Source organism: Dermacentor albipictus, chromosome 9 (genome assembly GCF_038994185.2).
Source record: "Dermacentor albipictus isolate Rhodes 1998 colony chromosome 9, USDA_Dalb.pri_finalv2, whole genome shotgun sequence".
Taxonomy (NCBI): domain Eukaryota; kingdom Metazoa; phylum Arthropoda; class Arachnida; order Ixodida; family Ixodidae; genus Dermacentor; species Dermacentor albipictus.
In genome coordinates this window covers 30,947,506-30,969,388 of record NC_091829.1, presented here as the reverse complement: position 1 = coordinate 30,969,388, position 21,883 = coordinate 30,947,506, and the positions used below count along the sequence as shown (strand labels likewise).

At 44.2% G+C, this 21,883-nt stretch overlaps 3 protein-coding genes and 1 non-coding gene across 5 annotated transcripts in view; 2 read left to right on the top strand and 2 right to left on the bottom strand.

Moving 5' to 3' along the window:
- mRF1 (mitochondrial translation release factor 1) overlaps nucleotides 1-14,074 on the top strand; it is a 38,997-nt gene extending 24,923 nt beyond the window's left edge. Inside the window, exons 1-7 of one of the 2 annotated variants that reach the window (XM_065445259.1) lie at nucleotides 1,365-1,835; nucleotides 3,921-4,012; nucleotides 5,544-5,727; nucleotides 7,735-7,898; nucleotides 9,150-9,267; nucleotides 12,007-12,143; nucleotides 13,856-14,074. In XM_065445259.1, the coding sequence (XP_065301331.1) occupies nucleotides 1,382-1,835; nucleotides 3,921-4,012; nucleotides 5,544-5,727; nucleotides 7,735-7,898; nucleotides 9,150-9,267; nucleotides 12,007-12,143; nucleotides 13,856-14,059 (1,353 nt within the window). In that variant the 5' untranslated portion in view covers nucleotides 1,365-1,381 and the 3' untranslated portion in view covers nucleotides 14,060-14,074. Of the gene's footprint in view, nucleotides 1-1,364; nucleotides 1,836-3,920; nucleotides 4,013-5,543; nucleotides 5,728-7,734; nucleotides 7,899-9,149; nucleotides 9,268-12,006; nucleotides 12,144-13,855 lie in introns of those variants that run through there. The other variant, XM_065445260.2, reaches the window with a different exon arrangement.
- TRNAA-UGC (transfer RNA alanine (anticodon UGC)) lies at nucleotides 1,099-1,170 on the bottom strand. The gene has a single exon. It is a non-coding gene; the product is annotated as a tRNA-Ala (tRNA).
- A 5-nt stretch (nucleotides 14,075-14,079) lies between the features above and the next one.
- Nucleotides 14,080-16,199, bottom strand: RpL12 (ribosomal protein L12). The gene is made up of 5 exons (XM_065445272.2): nucleotides 16,028-16,199; nucleotides 15,811-15,884; nucleotides 15,267-15,447; nucleotides 14,431-14,630; nucleotides 14,080-14,169 (listed from the first exon to the last, which is right to left on the bottom strand). The coding sequence occupies exons 1-5, from the start codon at nucleotides 16,062-16,064 to the stop codon at nucleotides 14,164-14,166; spliced, it is 498 nt and encodes a 165-aa protein (XP_065301344.1). The 5' UTR covers nucleotides 16,065-16,199; the 3' UTR covers nucleotides 14,080-14,163.
- Nucleotides 16,200-16,392: 193 nt separating this feature from the next.
- The window catches only part of Mtr4 (exosome RNA helicase Mtr4), a 36,000-nt gene continuing 30,509 nt past the window's right edge, over nucleotides 16,393-21,883 (top strand). Inside the window, exons 1-4 of the mRNA XM_065445258.1 lie at nucleotides 16,393-16,550; nucleotides 16,827-16,937; nucleotides 17,102-17,168; nucleotides 20,669-20,847. Coding sequence (XP_065301330.1) covers nucleotides 16,438-16,550; nucleotides 16,827-16,937; nucleotides 17,102-17,168; nucleotides 20,669-20,847 — 470 coding nt within the window. The 5' untranslated portion in view covers nucleotides 16,393-16,437. The remainder of the gene's footprint in view (nucleotides 16,551-16,826; nucleotides 16,938-17,101; nucleotides 17,169-20,668; nucleotides 20,848-21,883) is intronic.

The following is a 21,883-nucleotide window of genomic DNA, read 5'->3' as shown; positions in this document are numbered from 1 at the left end:
CTCTAAAATATTGTCATCCTGTGTATTCTTTTTGTAAGTGAAGTGTTGAAGAGCTGGATCTGCGGTTATATAGCACGTTCTGTCTCCCATAAATTTAGTGAACCAAACATTAAGAAACAAAAAACGAAAGCTCCATGCTAAAAGTTATCCACCGAAAATAACCCATGCAGTGAAAGTTCATGTGGAAGGATATATTCAACCGGAAAGAGTATAAAAGAAATAAATGTACTACTCAAGACGACTTGAAAACATGCCTTGGCAGATAGGAAAGGGTTTAGTGCTTACTAAAATTCGGTTCGTTGTTACGACCCGTCATCAACCAGACAAGGCATGGAATCGTTATCTTAGGCGATCCCGCCCCAGTTACAACATATTCCCACGCTGTGTGTCGCAGAAATAGCCGTATATATTTAGGTGTATGCACAGCCCCGCATTGCTATGTGACGTGTGGTACATGCGGGTTATATTGCCACGCCATTCTATCACCAAAGTTGCTCATCCCTTGTCTTACATTCTTGACAAAGTCATTCCTCGGAACTGTGATAATGACAGCCCCCTAACAAAGGACATGGAACAAAACACCGACAGCGCGTGCCTTTTTTGTTAAATCTTCTCAGACTTAAATGTTAGAAGCGTGAGACAATGACAGAAACCTGAAGATGATGTAATTGATGATGTAATTGAAGATGTAATTGAAGATGATGCCTTGTCTTACATTCTTGACAAAGTCATTCCTCGGAATTGTGAGAATGACAGCCCCCTAACAAATGACATGGGTTTTGCTGCTCAGTAAACATCGTATTCGTGCCATAAAAAACCAACCCGCATCGCTAACACCAGGGTCCCTATGCTAAGACGTTTGCTTTCGACTAGCTTCTAGCGCGCGCTATGATGCAAAGGCGAGACCCGAACGTGCGTCGCGCAGGTTTGGGCTGTGCGCATGCGTACACGGATGAGTTGAATATGAAGCAGTCCTCTTTTTCGTCCTTTGGTGTTTCGCGCTCTTTTCACAAGTATGCTATTTGCGTAACTGCGGCTCATTCGCATGTTAGCGTTCACAGCGTTAAAAAAAACGACAGCAAGGAAGCAAAAAGTGCGTGGAGGTGCCGGGGATCGAACCCGGGGCCTTTCACATGCAAAGCGAACGCTCTACCACTGAGCTACACCCCCAAAGATGCTCAGTGAGTCTTAAAAAGCGTAAATAAATATGAGCTCCACATTTTTCTTTATATTTGATCAGTATGTAGTTTTTAAGTAATAGTGCTGAGATTTTTACAATAACTTTTGCGGAAAGAACAAGGCACGTAGTCATCTTTCTTTTCTTTGAATAACGCGCATTTCCTCATTTCGCTTGCTTGTTTGCACCACGTGACAGCCTAAGATGGCCGCTTCCTTGACCAGACGACGGGCCCTAAGCGGCTTGCGCGTCGTCTCCGATCAACAAATATTCCTTAAGCAGTCGCTTCGCACGACCGAGTTATGCAGGGCGTTGCGAACAGGCGTGCTCAGGCACTCCATTTTGCATAGGGTGACGCATAGCGCTAGCTTCTGGACACGCTCCGTTGCCGCGCTCACACCGCTGGACCGTCGACACTTCGCAACCCTCCCTGAAAAGGACGCTCTAGCCGTCGATCCTAAACTTCTGTTGAAGTACTTCCAAGTCGTGGCCAAGGAACTCAAAGATGTGGAGAAGGAACTCCTCCGACGTTCGCTAGATGCGAAGAAGACCAAGGAGCTGAACGACAAAGTGGCACGGTTGTCGGGAATCGTCCGCCTGTTCGAGAAAGTCAACCAACTGAGAAAGGAAGTCGACGGACTCAAGGACTTGGAGAAAGGTTGTCCTTTGCTTACGAATGTTTCGTGATTGGTTGAAGCACTGACAATTTCTTTTTCTTTTTCTAGCACAGAAAACAACTGCATTGTCAAAACCGTCAAAAAGAGCCTAAATGCTATATATATATAACCATCGTAACTGGCGCAAGCTTCGTAAGGGAGCCAAGCTCAATCGAGAAATCCTGTACCGATCAGGCACTAACGCAATCTTAAGTGCCGCATATTTCGACATGAAACCATGTGACAGCTGAGAAAATCGGGGGATGTATTCTGCGACGATCACTTTCGGCGATACTATCGCCTTGGCCACACCTTCGCCATCGGCGCCCGCTGGTTGTCTATTTTAACAAAATTGGATGAGCTGATTGGCTGGTCGAGCACTACGTCATCCGATTTTGCTCAACCAGCCAATCAGCGCGCGCCTGCCGGCGACACTGTCGCCGAAAGTGATCGTCGCAGAATACGTCTCCAGTTGTCATTCATTTTTAGAGGAAAAGTTCAGTGCACGAGAAAGATATTATTGTGTCTATGTATCTATCCGTATCAGCTTGCTGCGGTGAATTTTCCTCCTCAAAAATCACAATTGATGTCGCACGGGCACTTTCGAGCTTGCTGGAGTCAATTCAGGATGAGTACTACTATGCGCCATTTTCACAAACGCGCCCGGTTTGCTCCTGCTGCAGTCGATCGCCCTCAACAGGTTTTTCAAGTCGACATCGGTGATGCTCGAAACCAATGCTCTGACATACGAAACATGCTTAGCACAGATATAATTTGCTGAGTATGACAATCTGAAAGTGAAACAACCCCCGTTCCTTCTATTTGTCATGTTCCCTTAATGACGCAACACGTTGTTGTCCAATGAAACGTTTTATCCGTGAGGCCTACAAATGGCGCATCCGTGGGCACAAAATCACTTCCGTAGGGGGTTGATCTCCTTTTGGAAACCTTTATAGACCAGCAGTGTATCAAGGTACGTTGCTGGTCGATTAAAAATTAAATTGCCATGCCCCTCTCTACTCTGGCACCAAATTTAGATGTTAATAGGTCATAATATGTATCATATCAGAAAATTTAAACATAAGTAGCAATGATTAGTAATACTAATGGAGAAAGCATGGGGTGTCAGTTTATTGTTCCATAAACAGTGGACAAGAGCTAACTATGAATTCGAAAATTGAATCCAATTTGCACCCAACGAAATCCAATGTTGTCTGTAGCCTGTTGGTGAAGCATACTGCCAAAGCCGGGGGAGGGGCAACGATGTAGCCCTGCACTCTTCCAAAAGGGCTTACAGGACTGCCTGTCTACGATTCCCCGTGGATATCGTTCTTGGAGTTCTTGCACACATGTATAAAAAAATAATCTCAGATACATGTGTCCACTCACATATTTATTTATACATTTATTACTTAAATCCACATTCAGTCCAAAAAACAATACCATAGGGAAGTATGCACTATATATCTCAGAAACAGAAGTGAAAGTGAAACACTTCATATATTTGGTCAACAGAACGTGTGCATGATATGAATCGCAGCATACATGTATTGAAAGAGAGCGATCAGGTTAACCAAGAGGCTCGGTATTTGGTGCCAACCACATGAAGCCAGCAGATTATGAAGTCAAGGAAAGCATAAGAGAAATAGCTGAGCACTCAATTGGGGGCTAATTGGTACACAATTTTTTCCAGTGCATTAGACCAAAATGACAGAAGATGTGTCAGTGCTCTGTCTGTCCTTTTTTGTCATCATTGTCCAATGTGCTCGCAAACATAGATTATGCAGCACCAACCAACGTATTGCCCAATCTTGGCTAATTGGTATGCCTTGGTAGAGAGTAGATTTAACACTGTAACAAAGGGCACATGAGCCATTCTGCGGTCACACGAGCCGCTCTGCCTTTGTGATTCCTTCGATGTCCTGTTTTACGCTATTAAATCCCCTCTTTACCAAGGTAACAGTTGTTTTATTGATAGTGTAGAATTTGTTGTTAGTGAGGGTTAAAGTTGACATAAGCTTTATATTTGTAATAAAGAAATATGGAAATGAATGTGTGGCTGATGGTCCTGTGCTCATGTTCTTTAGATTTTGCCAAGACAGGTGATGACGAAATGCTCACCATGGCCTTGGAGGACCTGAAGAAATGTGAAACTGAAATAAATCATATTTATGACCAGGTAAGTGTACGGCGCATGAGAAAAAGCTGGCTTCTTTGTCTTTGTTGCTGTGTTAGCTTGTGTGTAGCTGGTTTTGACGTATCAACATTGCTTCTGTCACTGGTCCTCGTTCCTGCTTGTTTTAAGCTTCAACAGAAAACACACTTCGCCATGTTGTGCCATCAGGTCATTTATGCATCTGCTTATAATATGAACTCATTAAGTGCCCCTTGCAGATAGTTTCCTACAATAGTTTCGTTTCGTAGGAAAGAACGTTAACATTTGTGAGAAACAAATAAAAAGACGACGAGCTTCATGTTTTTGCCTGTGTAATAGCCGCACCTCAAAGAGCTATTGCAATGTTCTGTATTGTATCTTAATGCTTTATCTCTGCGATTATGATATGCCCAAGTGCAGTACTTCAGAAAATCAAGAAGATCAGATTGGTGGTGATAAACACGACTTTCTCTTTCCACTTGGTATAGAGTAAACTAATTTGAAATGTTGTTTTGTGGGAGAAAATTGTCAATGCAATGACAATAGCATAGTTTAACTAGAGTTATGGATTATGCTCCTAAAGATTGCTTAGTATTTGTTCTGTGCCAATTCAATGCATAGTGGTGGGGGAAATTTTCATTGAATTCAGAATGTGCCTCCCTCAAAATTTTCCCCATGAATGGAGGCATAGGCACACCATTTGTGATTTTCAGATTGGCGGTTAGTGCAAGGATACTGTGCCACACTGGCAATTAGTCAGTAAATAAAGAAAAATTATCTTTGAGTGAAAGGGGGCAACTGGAAAAATCTGAGAACTACAACTTGACTTGGCACCTCCCACTATGAAACAGTTCAGCCGTGAAGCTGGCACAGTTTGCAACATAACTTTGTGCATATTTAAGCAGCTGCACAGGGATCATAAAAAGTGATGACAAATTATTGTACATCACATTTCAGCGGCCATTGTCATACGTAACAAAGAGGAGGAAAATAAAAGAGGGAGACCGCGGTCATGCTAGGAATACAATGGGCAGTAGAAAGGTGACATGCAGAGAGAAAATACTAAACATGTCTTTAGAGCATCACTTTATGCTTTCTGCTGTCAACTTGTAAGAATAAGTGACAAAAATTGCATATCATAATCACAAACAGCATGAGTCCTATGTGAAAAAAGACCTGGTGTGTCACTTTGGGAAAACAATGGATAGAGAAAAGGCAAGTGTATCGCTATCATTCAACTTCGGAAGAGTGAAAGACCATTAAGATAATTCTTGTTTTTCATTCTGTTTATCACTAGAGCTTGAACTCACAAGAGCTTGTGAGCACCTGTCTGTTGGCACCGTTGTTGTGGCAGCTCATTCACAGAAATATTGTGCTCGAACCTCACCCCCGTCGACAGCTGGTGACCATAGCTCAAGCCTACTCATGCTGGCATGCTCCAATGACGAGAACGGAGACCTTTACACTTATGCAACAAACTGTATGTGTGGCTTGTTTCGCTGCAAACTCCTGGAGGAGTGTGGAAGTTGACACATTTTTTTCATTCCCTGCGCAGATTCTAGAGCAAATAGTTCCTCCAGATCCCGTGGACTCGAGCGAGGTGCTTCTTGAACTGACGGCCGGAGTTGGAGGCCAGGAAGCCATGCTGTTCACTAGAGACATCATGGAGATGTACATGCACTACTGCAGGTGGAAAGGGTGGAGCTGCACACCGCTGGATTATGAAACCGCTGACCAAGGTGTGTGGCCTTGCAGTCCAAAGTGCCATCTAGTCTATCAGGTGTTCCAAATCATCATCAGCAGCAGCAGCCTGGTTACGCCCACTGCAAGGCAAAGGCCTCTCCCATACTTTTCCAACTACTCCGGTCATGTACTAATTGTGGCCATGTTGTCCCTCCAAACTTCTTAATCTCATCTGCCCACCTCACTTTCTGCCGTCCCCTGCTATGCTTCCCTTCCCTTGGAATCCAGTTCGTAACCTTTAATGACCATCGGTTATCTTCCCTCCTCATTACATGTCCTGCCCATGCCCATTTCTTTTTCTTGATTTCATCTAGCATGTCATTCACTCGCATTTGTTCCCTCACCCAATCTGCTCTTTTCTTTTCCCTTAACGTTACACCTATCATTCTTCCAAATTCCATGTTCCAAATGTGACCAGTAATTATCACACATGGCACAGTTACTTTTTTACAGCACCACCGCATTCATAGTAGCAAAGGCTAGAATCTAGGGACGCTGAAGAAGCAGAATTACTACCAGAAAGTGTGAATAAAATTTGGATTCATTGTTGGGCAGACTTGTGCCCAGAAAGGAAAACACCCAAAATGACTGTGGTGGTGGTGAGCACAAACGTCAGTTTTCAAATCTGAGCTCGAGGGTCAAGCCCATTCATTATTTGCATGCCAGAGTAATCACTGGTGCTTGCATATACTCAAGATTAATTTTCTAGCTAATTCATTAGTGATTATATCATAATGTTGACATTCCTAACCATGAATGACATCCTGGCAAAAAAAAAGTATTTGCTGCATTGTGTTTAGTAATCATTACTCGGGGTGCTCCTAAAACACGTTTTTTCAGGCTGCAATAATCAAGATTTTCAGTCAGTAACACCATACAGCCAGAAATTAAAGAATGCATCTATGTCAGAGTACTGTGATACTGGAATTGAAACTGTCGAGGTGCCCTCTAGTTCTTGAAATTGAGTTGTTGCTGCTCAAGCACCAGGAAAAATGTGGTGTAAATACATCTTCATTCATGTACACACATTTTAATGTCTGTATTTCGTTCTGGTGCCACATTATGTAATAAAGCACTGGCACCACTGTCAAAAGATTCTATTGTACTTTGCACTCATGCCTTTAAGAGAAAACGGTTGTGTTCATTTGTCCATGTGGACAAAACAAAAGTTAGTGGTGACAAACGTGCAGGAGATGCTTTTCCCAGCTGCAATGACTTGTGCTGCACTAGTGCAAGTGACTTGTCGTTAGTACCACTGAACTTTGCTGTCATTCGAATGGCTGAACTCGTCTCGTTTCATGCAGTAGCTGCAGTAAGGTTACTTAGTTCGTCTCCTCTTGAACCCACGTGCTAAGGCAGCAGGCTGGTCTAATTGTAGAGAACATGCCCTTAGACGAAGCGTTTCCAGATATGCCTTGTGCCTGGGTAGGCCCATAGCAGGTGGTACACTTCTATCACCTTGTGCCTGTCTTCTTGTACATTTGGAGAAGGCGGACCTGCCTATTCTCCCAAATTTTCCATAAAGTATACGAATTTGTGCTCATATTACACTTCTGTGAACGTTGCATAAAGCTTTACAAAAATAGGTGCTCCTTTCGAAAAAGTTCTGCTGGTCGGTTTTTGAACCTTCTGTTAGCAGTCTTGCCCCCAACTAATCCAAATGCCATAAACTTTCTGTGAAATATTCTCAATCCTGTGCAACCACCACCAAACTGTACACAATGATGCTAGTGGCAGCGTGATGATGACTGCATGATGGTGCAAGTCACAGCAGGACAGACTGAACAGAGGGAACCTTTTTAAGCTCCTAACTGGACACATCAAAATGTTTTATACAGTGTCCATATTCTATGCTTGTTCAGTCATGCATGGGTCCCAGCATAATACGTTAAAAAACAAGAATTTTGAGTCAGTGCACTAAAATTTGCTTGATTTCAAGCCCTGCTTTGGACTGCAAGGAGGCTGTGGGCCTTTGCGACTCCTATTTTATTGTCATTATGCAGGTGGAGTACGGCATGCTTCTTTAAACATTGGTGGAAGGGACGTGGGAAAGTTTCTCAAGTTTGAAAGTGGTGTCCATCGTGTTCAGAGGGTGCCAGCAACAGAGAAATCTGGCCGCATACACACTAGTACCATGGCTGTTGCTGTCATGCCAATGCCTAGCGAGGTGAGATCAATCGTAAAACATACTTCTATCCGTGTGTGCATGTGTATGCGACAGTCTGCAAACCTTTAGTCATCTTCAGAAGAAACATAGGTACATATGCAAGAGGCACCACTGTTTTTTTCATACTGCAGTCATACATAGCATAAAGAGTGCCACAGCTGCAAGTGTACTTGTTGAGAGTGCCACTTCTATGTTTGATCCGGATACGGCCATTATGATGTGGCCAATGAGCGCAGCAGTCAGGTTTCCTTTTCTGGTTACATGACTTCAAGCATCCCTATTTAGAGAGCAAGCAGAAGCGTTGTGGGCTTTTGCGAGCAGTTGCGCTGCGTTCAGTGGCACTGCCTCGTCACATGTGCTGCATAGGCACTCATATTTCACTTTGCATGTGTGGTCTCTCTGAAGGTGCAAATGTCCGTCGGCCACCTCATCTTTTGATTGATCGGACATAATACCGTAACAAAGCACTCGGGAGCTCCAAAATTCTTTGTAATGCGGGACTCCATTGAAAAAATTGTGCCCCATACCATTCACAATGGAGCAGGCTAATTACGTTCAGCAAACGAAAACTTCATTTAACATGTATGCAAGAGGCGCTTAGTTAAAAGAAGCTGCATATTTTTTTTTCTGCACTCTTTGCCCGATGCATTGTGCGACTGCAGCTAACCTTACGCCATTAGGTTCATGACATGCTAGTGGCGTTCAAAAGTGTTCAGCCTGCTCTATTTGTCTTCTTTATGCGTGTCGAGGATGGTAAAGGAGTGGAGGGGGGTGCTACCATTGCTGCTGCACACTCCAGGTCCTCCCACACAGTTTCTGTTGTGGTGTTGACCAACACCACGAGGCATTGTATAGGCAAATTTGTTGCAGCAGTCCTCACAGTAGAGGTGTTCAGAATACATAAAGATAGGAACTCAGCCGAGAATTACAGAATCCCTTGTTACCGTACACAGGTTATTTCTTCGTAGAGATGCTCGACCGTATACATATAGTACGCACTTGGCCAACATGAACAATTGGCAGCATTTACGCTCGTACAGCTACAAAAATCCAACACGATCATTATGAAAGATATGTGCTTTGCGAACATTAGGACTGCAGCTTGGGTGAAGTGTGTTTTCCCTCACTCCCTTTCATCCCTCATCAGTAGCATGCCAAGCCTGTCGCTAGGCTAACCTCTGCAGTCATCATTAAATCAGCTCTCTATAACAGCTCGCTTACTGGTGGTTTCTTTTTTCTCTGCCAGAACAGGTTGAGGTTGTCATCAGCCCAAAGGACCTGGTCGTTAAAACGAAGAGGGCTAGTGGCCCTGGAGGTCAGCATGTGAATAAGACTGAGTCTGCAGTCCAGATGCAACACATCCCAACTGGTAAGAAACATCTGCCTTTTACACCCTGAATGTGCTTACCCCAGTGAAAAATACCAGAGTCACAGCAAAGTGTCCATGCAATTTATAAGGTTTGCTGTCGCCCACATTGAAATTTGTGCACTTGCTGCAAGAACTCCCTGCTGGCACAGAGCGTAAATGACACTTTTCTGCCTTTGATGATATCCCAAAGCCAGTTCAACTGTGACAGGCACTGCAGTAGAGGGGCTTCAGATTTGTTTTTACTGTGTGGTGTTTCATTATGTAGTGAAATTCCAATACATAAGTGTTTTTGCATTCTGCCTTCTTCGGGACCTTCCCGCAGCAAACAAGCCTATGACCTTTGCTCAGTAGCACGCGCCACCGAGCCGTGACAGTGTATCTTTAGTCTTTGAAAGCACGTATAGTATCATATCTTATGGTAGCTTATAAAACGGTTTGTACGAGTGCAGGGAAGAACCTAACAGTTTGTGCATCTGAATGAACTTAGTCGTGCTGGTTTCTTGTAGCATTCAACTTCCCCTAGGGAGCTCCCATGTGCGATTTACTTTGCGACTGGGAGATGTCACCTCACTGTTACATTAGTAAGTTTTAGGCTTTGCACACCCAAAGGGACACAAACCACTGGGCGTACAAAATTTAAGGAGGTATACAAAAGAATGCAAGCAAGGCACGAGGCTTTCGCTATGCAAAGATGCTCTGGTGCATTATTTCTATGACTCCCATTTGTCACCAGGTAACCACATTTCAGAATCCAGACTGCAGTGTGAATAGCAGCACAAGACATGGCAATAAATTAGTTAGCACCCATGGCTTTTCTGCAATTACAGTTATAAATTGCTAGTTTCAGTCCCTGCCATTGGTGCTGCTGGAGATAGCCTTAGGTAGCTAAGGCTGTTCTGTTTATTAGTTACTATGCTGCTGGCCTCCTGAGCAGCCACAGTGGTGCCACCTTGTGGTGAAGAGCTTTACCAGAACACACAAGAGCAATTATTACTGGCTGAGGTGACTCACTGGCTATGACATTCCACTGCAGAGCAGGAGGTCACAGATTCAATTGCCAGTGCTTCAGCAGCTGCATTTTGGTGGCGGTGAAATGCAAAAAACGCTCGCATACTTATGTAGGTGCACATTAAAGGGCCCCTGAAACGGTTCGGACAAATTTTGTAGGCGCGTAGGGTACAGCTTAAGTAGAACATTCGCACCACAATTTAAGTGAAGCGTTACGTATTAATGGAGCTGCAAGCGATTAGAAGTTACCCTCCTCCCTAGCTATGCTTTTCCTCCTCAACTCGCTCGCCGAGCGAGCGGCGCTAAGCTCCGCCTTCACTGGTTCAGCGTCACGATGCGACGTCACATCGCTCACTTCCGGTTGTTTAGGAGCACGCCCCCTCGCGCGCGAGACCTCTCCGCTAGCCGCTTGGCCGTCGACCGAGAGCTATCGAAGCAGCGTGCGTTGCGAGCATTCTGTCGTAGCGCCGAACGTGTCCGGTACTCCGCTAAAAACAGGCAAGCTGGTCATTTCGGCAAATGACTGGAGGCATAAACTCAAGCTGATGAAGGAACTTTAGCGTAGACGTACGTGAGCAGCCTGATCGGTCTGCACGGTCCAGACACTTGCTGGCGCAGCGCTTAACCAGTCAAACAAAGCGCTAATATTGCTCTAACCAAGTGTAAAGCATTTTAAACATTTATATATCAACGTGTTGATGATTACACTCCTGCGAAAAATACACACCAGCAGCAAAGAATACACTTCCGTTTCTGCTACTGTGTATGGTTGAGCTCTGTGCCACCAGGTGGCTGCACCGTGCAGACCGTTCACATTTGCCCTTCTGCTCATCTCGTGGCTCATCCCGGCACAGTCAAGCGGCCAGACCCTGTCCCCTTGCGCTTGCGTTTGCCCTAATACTGGACTCGCGGTTTGCAGGTCGCTAGGTTTGCAGTCCACAAGGCAACAAAGTCGAATCATAGTGCTCGCGAAAAGACTGAGACCGACTCTGACCGCGGAGCTCTCGTCAAAATGGAGTACGTTGTAACACAAGCAGACGACACTTGCTGTGTGCCGGAAGTGCTGAAGTGTACTAAAAAACTATTCTTGTGTATTCTCTTTAAGTTATTTTCTTTTTACAAAAACAAAGTAACTAACATTCCAACTATTACGAGCATCATTTGTTCACGATAAAGTTGGAAAAATTATCGACCACGCGCCCTGGTCAGCCAATCAGATAGCTCGCCCATGTGACGTAATATGGGTTATTTGCATCATATGGGTAGGGGCGGCTTAAAATTCCGCCGAGCAGTGCGCTGCGATCGGCAGCGATGTGTATTTTTAAAACCTTATAATAAATTACACGCTTTACGCAGAGCACTTAGATGCACCAATTAATGATCAGAAGAACCTACTCTAACGACTCAGTACGTTTGTAGAAAATCGCCAAAATCGTTTCAGGGTCCCTTTAAAGAACCCCTGGTGGCCAAAGTTAATCTGGATCTGTCTACTATGGTGTCTGTCACGACTCGGTTTTGCTTTGGCACATTAAACCCCATGAACCATTCAGTAAATTCTAAGTTGTTCTGTAGAATGCGCCATGTGAATTTGATTAAAACATTTGCCATTAGTTCCGACCTAACTATTGCCTTGTGTCAGGCAGGAAAGGCATGGTTGACGTGTGCCTCGACATTCTACGACTTGCAAAATGTTCTCAAAATTTATACAATGTGTCCCACTTCTGTCAATAGGAATCATGGTCGAATCAAGCCAGGAGCGTTCGCAGCTCACTAACAGAGAATTGGCCTTGAAGATCCTGCGGGCAAAGCTCTACCAGATGGAACTTGACAAGCAGCTGAGCCAACACTCGGCCCAAAGAAAACTGCAGGTAATGTGTGAGGCAACTCTTTCTTCAAATATGGTAGCTGCTCTTTCCATTTAGCTTGACTCTTCTGAAGCTCAGCCAGAGAAGATGAAATCAGTCCTGGAGTTCTATTGCTTCAAAGCTGATTGTGATGCCCATTAATTTATTACTGCAGAAATTTTTGGAAAGACCGTATGATAATGGAGATTTTAATTAAAGAGTGCAGTTTTTACTTTCCCCATTTCTCAACACGTTTCCCTCAGCTGAGACAGCACGGATAGCCATGCCCTGCCTGTTGTTCCCTTTTTTCTTTCTGTACTGCACTTATGGTAGCACTTCAGGGTCGGCGTCTGACAAAGCTGCCAGCTTTGCATTCCCCATTTTCTAGAGATTGGAGGGGTGTGCGTGCAAGCAACTCATAGTCATGAATGACTGCCGAGTGACTGATATCATAAGCAGTACATTACAGAGGGTGCCCTGAAAGCGATTTCTGATGCAAAATTATGGCCTCCCCACAGCATGTAGTTGAATATTTGGCTCGTAACGGCATTGTCCGCACATCATGAATGTTTTTTTATAGCCTTCAAAACGTGTTGCAGTGGCCCTAGAAACCCGAAACCTTAGCAACCATAGAGAATGTTTCCTTCCCCATTCACCAGCGCCGAACACCCACAGGGATGTAGTCAGGAGCAAAAGTCTGAAAACCAGAGGCGCCACAAAAAGTTTCTTAAGCGATGTGAGCATAGAGTTATGCCATTGTTTGACCAATGCATTGCACTGACACAATTCCACATTGCTCAGCCGTGACAACTCTTAACTGCTGCCCTGATCTCCCTTATTTTTTTCGCTCTTGAGGGAATGTTTTTGCATAATACACCGACCTGCATTTATTTCAATGTCAAAGGCAAATTCAGTGGTCACTGTTACCTTTTCGCTCACATTTCTTAACATAATTGCACTTTTTGGTCCAGTTCATTCAATAAGACACTTGCATCATTGCACGATTAGTTAAGTAATGACAAAGCAGGGGCATGCTTGCAACGTCTTTTCAAAGTGCAATTAAAGACACGTCACTGTATTGATCTGCCACTAACTGCTATTGCAGAGAATTGTCAAAATGTATATGAAAAATTTGAATCGTGCCTTTGTGGTGCTCTCATAGCCAAGAAGCAAGAATTCACATTATCCTTCCTACAAACAGTTGTATTACATACTATGTAGACTCTTGTATTCAACACAGCTCAAGTTTGTCATACCACAAAACTTGGTGCGGATTAACAAGCACAAACAGTACTAACTAGAATGTGGCTTTGCATTTTCACATTGACCAGTGTCTGTGAGAAGCAATTCTTGTTCGTAGACTGTTTTGAAGCTAAGGAATATTCAGAGAACTGAACACGCACCAATGCTCAAATCAACTAAAAAAAAAAAATCGAATTTTGCACATGCAACACTAAGCATGTATGCTGTGGGCAGTTTTTTTTTTTTTTCGACCTTTTTTACTCAGTAACAGAGCTTTGCGTTTGCATTGCCAAAAAGGAGTCTTCTTTTCCAAAAGCAAGCCTCAGCTCAGTTGAGTTCCTTGGGCTAATGAATCTCGTCTACAATCTTTTAGTATTATTTCACTAGAGTCCCATTTCTTTATTAATGAGAAATGTGAGAAAAAACTATATGAAAAATGTATGATCTGAATAGAGTATTATTCTTTCTGCTCTATTTTCCACTGCATTCATCAGGTGGGGTCAAGAGGCCGCTCTGAGAAGATAAGAACATACAACTATGCACAGGACCGTGTCACCGACCACAGGATACCAATAACAGTGCACAACATAGAGGAATTCCTGCAAGGAGAACAACAACTGGACAATGTGATACAGAGACTGCTTCAAGAGTCAAGAAAAGAAATAGTCCTCGAAGTGCTGCAGCCAGTAGTAAAGTGATATAGAAATAGACTACACAGTTGTTTTGGGGGGCTTCTTTCCTCTTTTATTCCTTTTTGAAGTCAAACTTGCGAAAAGAACTCTGTACAAGCTTGATCCCGTATTTACTCCTGCAAAGAGAAATCGTAGTGCCATGAGTGAACCCGCATTCCCCGGCAACACCATTGTAACGTTCAGGAACATAGTTTCGTGTGAACTTTCGTCGCTTTCGACTTCCGACAAAAACCAAATGACTAGCAAAAAGTCTCAAAACTTGTGCACTAATGTTAGCTTACTGTAAATGTTTGTGCTTAGATGAGACGTTAGCTTTCTGAAGAACTACAGACAGTGAACCGGATTAAAGTTGATAACATGAGATATTACAAACTCACCTCGGGCACCTCGACGTCACCGCTGTTCACCTTGTCGATGAGGTCGTGCGGGTGGCAGCCATCGACGGTGCAGCCAACGGATTGGCACGTGCCCAGGATCTCCTTGAGAGTGCCAGCCAGGCTCCGTGCCATGGAACGGGGCCGCATTGTCCGCGCAATCGTGAGGATCTCATCGAAAGTCAGGTTGCCACTGTGCTTCACTGCAAGTCGCCAAGTGGCAGGCAGAACACGTAAGCTACATAACCACCTTACAAGAGTGCGAAACCCTTAGTGCACAGGAGTGACGAAAAAAGAGTGGCACAGCCTCTTGGTAAGTGCATTTTTTTAAAAAAGACAAGCGTTACAGTGCAGTTTTAATTCACGCATGCTAGTTTTGCTGAAATATCAATAAGACGCTTTGAACATCAAGACTGGTAGTGACGCCGTGTGCAAGCTGGGAATGTTTGTTCACTGTTCAGCAGGATAGAAGTTTTTGCAACAATGGAAACACATACTAAACTCTTCCCTGTTAAGAAGTGTCACAGAACACATGCTGGCACATTACAGTTTGAACATAGCACTAAAATTTACGAGTACTGGATTACCAGTCTACTACCTGCTGCAAAAAGTATGCATACACACTGCTAATGAACACGCAGGCGTCACAACTCAAACTTGTCAAATTTGTTGCTGATTACCAATGGCATGGTGCAACTAGCCTCGGTACGATGTCTTGATATGCGGCATTCCCAGCAATCATGCGCATTAGCCTGCTCAGAGTTCAAAGCTTGGCAATCAAAGCCACTGCAGGCATTTCAGAATTTGTGCGAGCATGGAAGAGTAAAGTCTTTCCTCACCGTTCTTGACCTTCTTGCGGTCGCGTGGTGGCTCTTTGAGAGCCTTGATGATGAGCGAGGCAGCGCTGGGCACGACTTCGATGGTGGCCTGCCTGTTCTGGATGATGAGCTTGACGGTGATCTTCAGGCCTTTCCAGTCCTGCGTCGCCTTGGCGATGTCGTCACCGACCTTCTTCGGCGACTGCGGACAGCGAGACACCGAACACCGTTAAGCATCTCGAAACAAAAAACCTGCATCAACGATAGCGCGCAATGTGGCATTCAAATCAAAGCGTTACTTGGCCGGCGAGTTCTCTTACACACTGCGATTAACCATTGCTTCCGAAGTTGCCGGATCTGGCATCGCTGACGGTGTTCAGAAACGTATTCCTACACGAACTTATCGCTCAGCTGTTATTCTAGCAAGATAGCGGCTACAGTCACCAAACATCAATTGACAGTACTTAGTTCGACGACGGCGTAACGAAAGGTAGAATTGGCCGTCATGAACGCTAGGTTTCTTCACCACTATGCTGTCAACGCAAGACACGGCGGTCGTACTTACCAGACCGAGGGGACCAATCTTCGGAGCCAGGGCAGATGTGGCACCCACTTCACCGCCAACGGCTCGTAGGCACACTGCGTTATTCAAAAAGGAGATGCACCAAAGGCACAAACGCTGTCATTCGCAAAGAAGCAACACGATGCAGTGCGAGCTGTGGCGAGCGCGTCGTCGGCATGAGTTTCATCGCAGCAAATTTGTCGAAAATTGAAGCACTCACCCACTTTAACCTCTGTCGGATCAAACTTGGGAGGCATCGTGTGTAGTTCGTGCGCGCGGTAGGGAGCGAAAGAAGCCCTTAATTAGGTTAGATTACGGTGGATTTGCCCAGATAGCGAAATTAATCGCCGCAACTCTGCGACAGCCACCTTGCGGAAAGGAGGTGACGTTGTTGCCAACCCAAAAGTTTCGTTTCGCTAACTGTGCTAAGTACCGTACGAGCGCTTCGCGAAACGTACTAAATTTCTACTAATAAACAAATTCGAGAGTACATAAGACTGCTGTAAACACTGTATATATGCTCGTAAATATTACCTTATGAAGCACTTTTTATGACAAAAACGGTGTTTTTCGCTTCAGTCCGACAGCGGTAGCGCGATCGCTAGCAAGAACCATTCTGCTGAAACCAACATGGACGACTTGTTCAGTGTATTTGACGATGCGCCGAAATCCAAGTTTTTAGCCTCGACTGCTGTGAAAAAGGAGGACGTAAAGAATGAAGAACCGACGCCTGATGACAATAGGTTTGCTGCCGTTTCGATGAACGCTGACACTTACCGCGATGTTACACACAGCGTGACACTCCATAGTTCTGTGCAAGCGCACCGTGGATTGTCACGCTGTATTATGGTGCGTTCACTGGTATGCGAAGGCGGGGGGGGGCTCTGTTTCGACATGACAGCATTGTATGGCCCACTGTAACGATTTTCGTGAGATGACGCGGGAGGGTGTGAAAGGACGCGTTCATTCTTGGAGATCAGGGCACCGTTTTCAACCGGGAGTTCCTTTTTTTCTTGCAGCGCCGGCGACTTTGTGCAATCGATTATTGATGGCAAACGATCTCTGGATGGCGTTTACGAAGAGGAACCAAGCAAGAAAAGGAAGACATCGGACATTTGGGACGACTTTGAGTGAGTGCTTACGGACCTGTTCCGCTTTTTGCTCACGTGCGTGTTGTCATTGGTTTAGCTTTTGGCCACGTGACCGCGCGGCTGAGTTATACCATGCTATTTAGTTGGTAGTACGCGCATTGTAACTGCGGATCATAATGTTGTTGTTCAATATCACCTTGCAGCGCCGCTGAATACCTGCCGCACGTTCATGTTCATTCTGTAGAGGAGGTGGAAGGCTGCGTGCACGAGGTAAGCCGTCCCGCTGCTTTTCTTTTTTTGCCGCTCAGGTGTGTGTGTCATGCTGCTTGCAATGTAGAGGTCATGTCTTCTCTTGATTAACATGTTATGCACACAATAAATGGTTTCTTTATCGGCATCTGTCTGTTAAGAGCTCACCAGTGTATTGATTACTTTGACGTCTGGGTCTTCCGTGTGTGCAAGGGCAATATTTAAAGAGTGTTACACGGACAGATGACTAGAGCTAGTGGGATGAAACTTAGGAGGCAGAGGGTTGAGCATGTGTAGGTTCATTCATTCATCCGTTAAATCTTTAACTGCCCAAATGCATTTTTTGAAGTGTGCCTGATAGAACCCTGGAAACTGTAATATGTGTCAAAGTTGTAAGGAACCTTGAAAGAGTGGGCAGGCACACTTGGTTGAGCATTTGTGACCTCTAACTCTAAATGTCATTAGAGATAATGTTCATAAATGTATCATGTATTTGTGAAGAAGTCTCACAGCCAGGACTCTAGGCATCTCGTCAAATATTGCACATAGTGAGTAGGCCCGGTGTTTTACTGTTTGACATTTTGTTTTCAGACTTTGTCATGTGTAGCCAGATTACGGTGGCTAGCTGGGTAGGTGTGCTGACCGGTGTAGTTCACTGCTTCTGTGCATCGTGACATCAGGTGTGAGCACTGCGGTCAGAGGCCTGTCGCGAAGCGCGCATCGTCTGCTACTCAGTCTATTGTTATTGCATGCCTGTAATATTTTAAATGAATTGCTTTCGAACTAAAACTTGCAAGGAAGTGATTAACATATGGTGAGAGAGTGTATAAAAGTATGACGCTTCTTGCTGCAATGAGTCATCTTGAAAAGCGGTGATTTATATGGTTTGTTCACACGCAGATGGCACGGTGTGCTGTGCTCGCAGTCGCTAGAGTTCTTCGAGTTCCAGTAATTTATTTAGACATTTAAGGAGCGAAGTGAATAATGTAGGTAGAGTTCATGAATACCAAGTTCCTGAGGCCCTGAGACAGAGTGAAAGTGCTCCTTCTATGAAGAAAACCAGCCAAAGGAGCATTACTTGCTTTTCTTCGAAATGTCAATTCGGCTACAAACATGGCAGCCACGGTCAAAACTTTCACTGGTTTCGACGTCGTGAGACCCAAAACTTTCTGAGAAACATGAGCTTTCACTTTGCCATTCAGAGAAAATGTTTCAGCCACTTTAGTCGTGTGTGAACGCCACTTCGAGGAGTGTATTTCATTGAGCGTATGACAGGCTGGAACATTTTGAGAGTGTATCTGTGGCTCGGTATCCTCGATGCTACTTGACGCTCAAGCTTACATGATGAAGAAAATTCCCCCCAAATGAACAAGCAAAACTTCGACTGAATGCCGGCCACTAAAATATTCCTGAAGAGATAGCGAGCCACACTTGAACATGCTTCAAGCAAGTAGGATGTGAATGAAAATGCTGCATGTTGTATACACAGTGAAGAATCAGTATTTGTAGACAAGTGAGGAAGTGAACCTGTTGAAAGTAGGCCGACAAAATGATCTGTGCGAGAGGCTTGAAGCCATTTTGCCAAGTACGACGACGAATATCAACATACAACATATAGCAGCAGAAAATTCAGCACGAAGCGCAGTGGCCGTGGTTCACAAGAAAACGACTGTTGCATGCACTGGCAGATGTTTCTTTCTTCCTCCGTAGCTCAAGCCTGCAGGTCTGGTCGGTTTTGAACAGCACAAGCTCGAATTTACAAACAGCATCATGAAGCTAATTCCTTGCTCAGCTGAACTTTAATTCTTGTGAAGAGCAAGAATTATACCCCTGTCAAGCGGGTAAGTTAAGTGCACTTACGGGGAGTGCACTTCGGGACATTGAGTGACACTTTAGGCTATGCGGTGCTAAATAGTAAAACGGAGCGCACTCGCACTAAAAAAATGTTGACAGACTAAAATCATGTTTTGAAGACGTAGATTAAAATTTTTTAAAAACCTGCTAAAAAGTGATTGCTTTAGTTGTATTGTAAATAAAAAATGTTAATCTATATTCACTCAACAAAAAACGAAAATACCTTTATCATAAGGGCGTTACAAGTAAAGGCCAGCCAAGACGAATGCCTAGCGAATCTAGATTGAGATGGTGGCGGGCGACAAGGAGGCATTTGATCCTGCTAGAGCAGAATATCAGCGAGTTCTGTTTTGATTATTTTGTGAAAGGCTGTTCAACAGCTAGAATGAACTTCTGTGTCCTTTTTCTATGCATTACATTTTATATCGTTAAAAGCGCTGGTGGCGAGGCTATGCACTCGACCAGCAAAGTGCATTCCGTGAACGCACTCCGACCGGAGTGCTCTCTTCTGTGAGTACACTCTGCTTGCGACGTTTAGATTTGGGAAAGTGCATTTAAAACTGAGTGCACTCTCCGTAAGTGCACTTAACTTGCCCGCTTGACGGGGTTATAACTTGGCTCCTGAGCATACTCTCTAAAAGAAAAAGCACCTTACTCTACCTTAGGGTACTGTGGTGCATCATTGCATTTCACTTAAATCTGTAATTTGCTGTAAAAGCTTGGTGTGGCTGGCTTGTGCATGCGACCGGCAAATTACCCTACTGCATTCTAATACATGTGTACTTGATCATCTAGAGTGCAAACTATATGAATTTGCATGCTGTAAGTTAATCCTCTCTTGGAGTTAATCATAGGTGATTGAACAAGATGAGAAATTTTTTTTCTTTCCACAAACACAAGTTCATTTCTACTGTAAAAAAAGATTGTTGATTTATGTTGCAAATGTGTACGTCTCGTTTATAATAGTACCCATACAGCAAAAAAATTGAAAGGGGGTTTTATTTGCACGGATGTCAATATTTATTTGAATGTATTTTACATTCCTTCAAACAAAATTATTTCCGTTATACATTTTGTACTATATGAATACGTCCTGTGCAAGTTAGGTTCGCATACAGAACCTATATGCACTGTTTTGTAAAGCAAGCTTCGCTCCTCTCATTGTATAAGAATTGATGAAGGGCTAGTTTGTTTGCACGGAATTTGTGCTCCTTCTCATATACTCAAGATGAACATGTTTACTGAACTAAACAGTATAAGAGCTGTATATTTTTGCCCCTCAAACTGGGAAATGAGCAGCTGACGGACAAGGCAAGTTTGTTACCTTGGCAAGTGGCAGAGCTCCACTACATTCAGAAACTTGCTATTGTCTGTGATGTCACTGTGAAGTCGGTTTGCAGTTTAACTACAATGATAAGTGCACCTTAGTTACACTATAAAACGGCCGCGGCAGCACAAGACTCACGCTGCTTATGACAGACCGCTGACCACAGTGTCAAGTTTGTCCTCACGAAGCGGAGAAGCTGAACTACGCTTCCCACCCGGGAGATGGCAAGCCTACCCATCTAGCCACTGTAGCCAGGCGCTTTGACCTTGTGTATAGCAGTACAGGATGAGTGAGACAAGTAGCTGGCATTGACGTGGGTGGTTCACTCTTTTTCTACCAGGTGGCAATGCCAGAGGGGATGGAATACGTGCCCCTGAAACGGAACAGAGAGGGCCCTGCTGCACGAGAGTATAAATTTATCCTGGACCCGTTTCAGAAGGAAGCCATCCTCTGTCTTGAGCACAACCAAAGCGTCCTGGTGTCCGCCCACACCTCGGCTGGCAAAACAGTTGTGGCTGAGTATGTGTCATCCTGCATATTATGTTGTGTCTGCCTTGAACAGCCTGTAATGTTCGTATCCACATCCAAGTGGTGACTTCCTCTAAATAACCAAAATTAATCTTGAAGCCTATGCTTTTGCTGGCGGCTTGCACCTAGAGCGATTGCGAGAGCTGGAAACACGTCATTACCACTGTGTTTTGGATGCTACCCATTCAACTATTGTACCTCTCGATATATTAGCTATTGTGCAGGACAAACTTTGTTAAGCTGCATTTAAAAAGAGCCCTAGGGCATTATTTTGTAGGGATTGTTTTTCTTTGATTCCATCCATTTCTTCTCAGTCATTGTTCTGCGTGGACCATTCCACTGATAAAAGAAGGTGTATCATGCAGGCCGTGCTCTGCCCAGCATTCTACCGTGCTTTGGCTTCTGAGGTGGAGCTGATCTCATAGACCACACTATCAGTGCAGGGTTATTGTTCTTTGCCACCAGGTGTATTGCATAACCACTTTACCAATTAGATTTATCTGTTCTTGCTTCCATCGGAGGTATGTTAGTTAGTCATCATGACATGTAAAGTAATCCATCAATGGCATCAATATTCACAAAAAGTGGCAAGGGTCTGTGGAAGTGATATGAGAGAAATTTTAAGCTACTTGCTGTGTTGACAAAAATATTTGTCTGAGATGGTTTGTGACAGCATTGTCTAGTAACTGAGCTGGTTCAGTCATTATTTTTGATGATTGTTGCAGGCCCCTTTAAACTAAAACCCCTTCAAGGGCTCCGGTCATATTAAAACAAACTGTTGTGCACATATATTCAGCTCAAACTTGGAAGCAGGATACTGTGTTTCAGCATGTGTTTAGCTATTTTAAGAATCGGCTGTGCCTCTTTATTAGCCAGCAGCAACTGACAAAATCTGGCTTAGTGATTGGCAGGTACATGTTAAATGTTTGAGTGTATTTCACTGCTGTGGTTTTTATGACATTGCTTTTGTAACGCCAGCTCAGTTAGATACCGTGCAGCATTACCATGCTTGCGTCATCGGCATCTT

Coding starts and splice junctions, on each gene's coding strand:
- RpL12 (XM_065445272.2), bottom strand. CDS start 16,064: ATGCCTCCCAAGTTTGATCCGACAGAGGTTAAAGTGG. Junction 15,448..15,810: donor AGATTGGTCCCCTCGGTCTG/GTAAGTACGACC, acceptor CGCTGTCCGCAG/TCGCCGAAGAAGGTCGGTGA. Junction 14,631..15,266: donor CCGCAAGAAGGTCAAGAACG/GTGAGGAAAGAC, acceptor GGCGACTTGCAG/TGAAGCACAGTGGCAACCTG.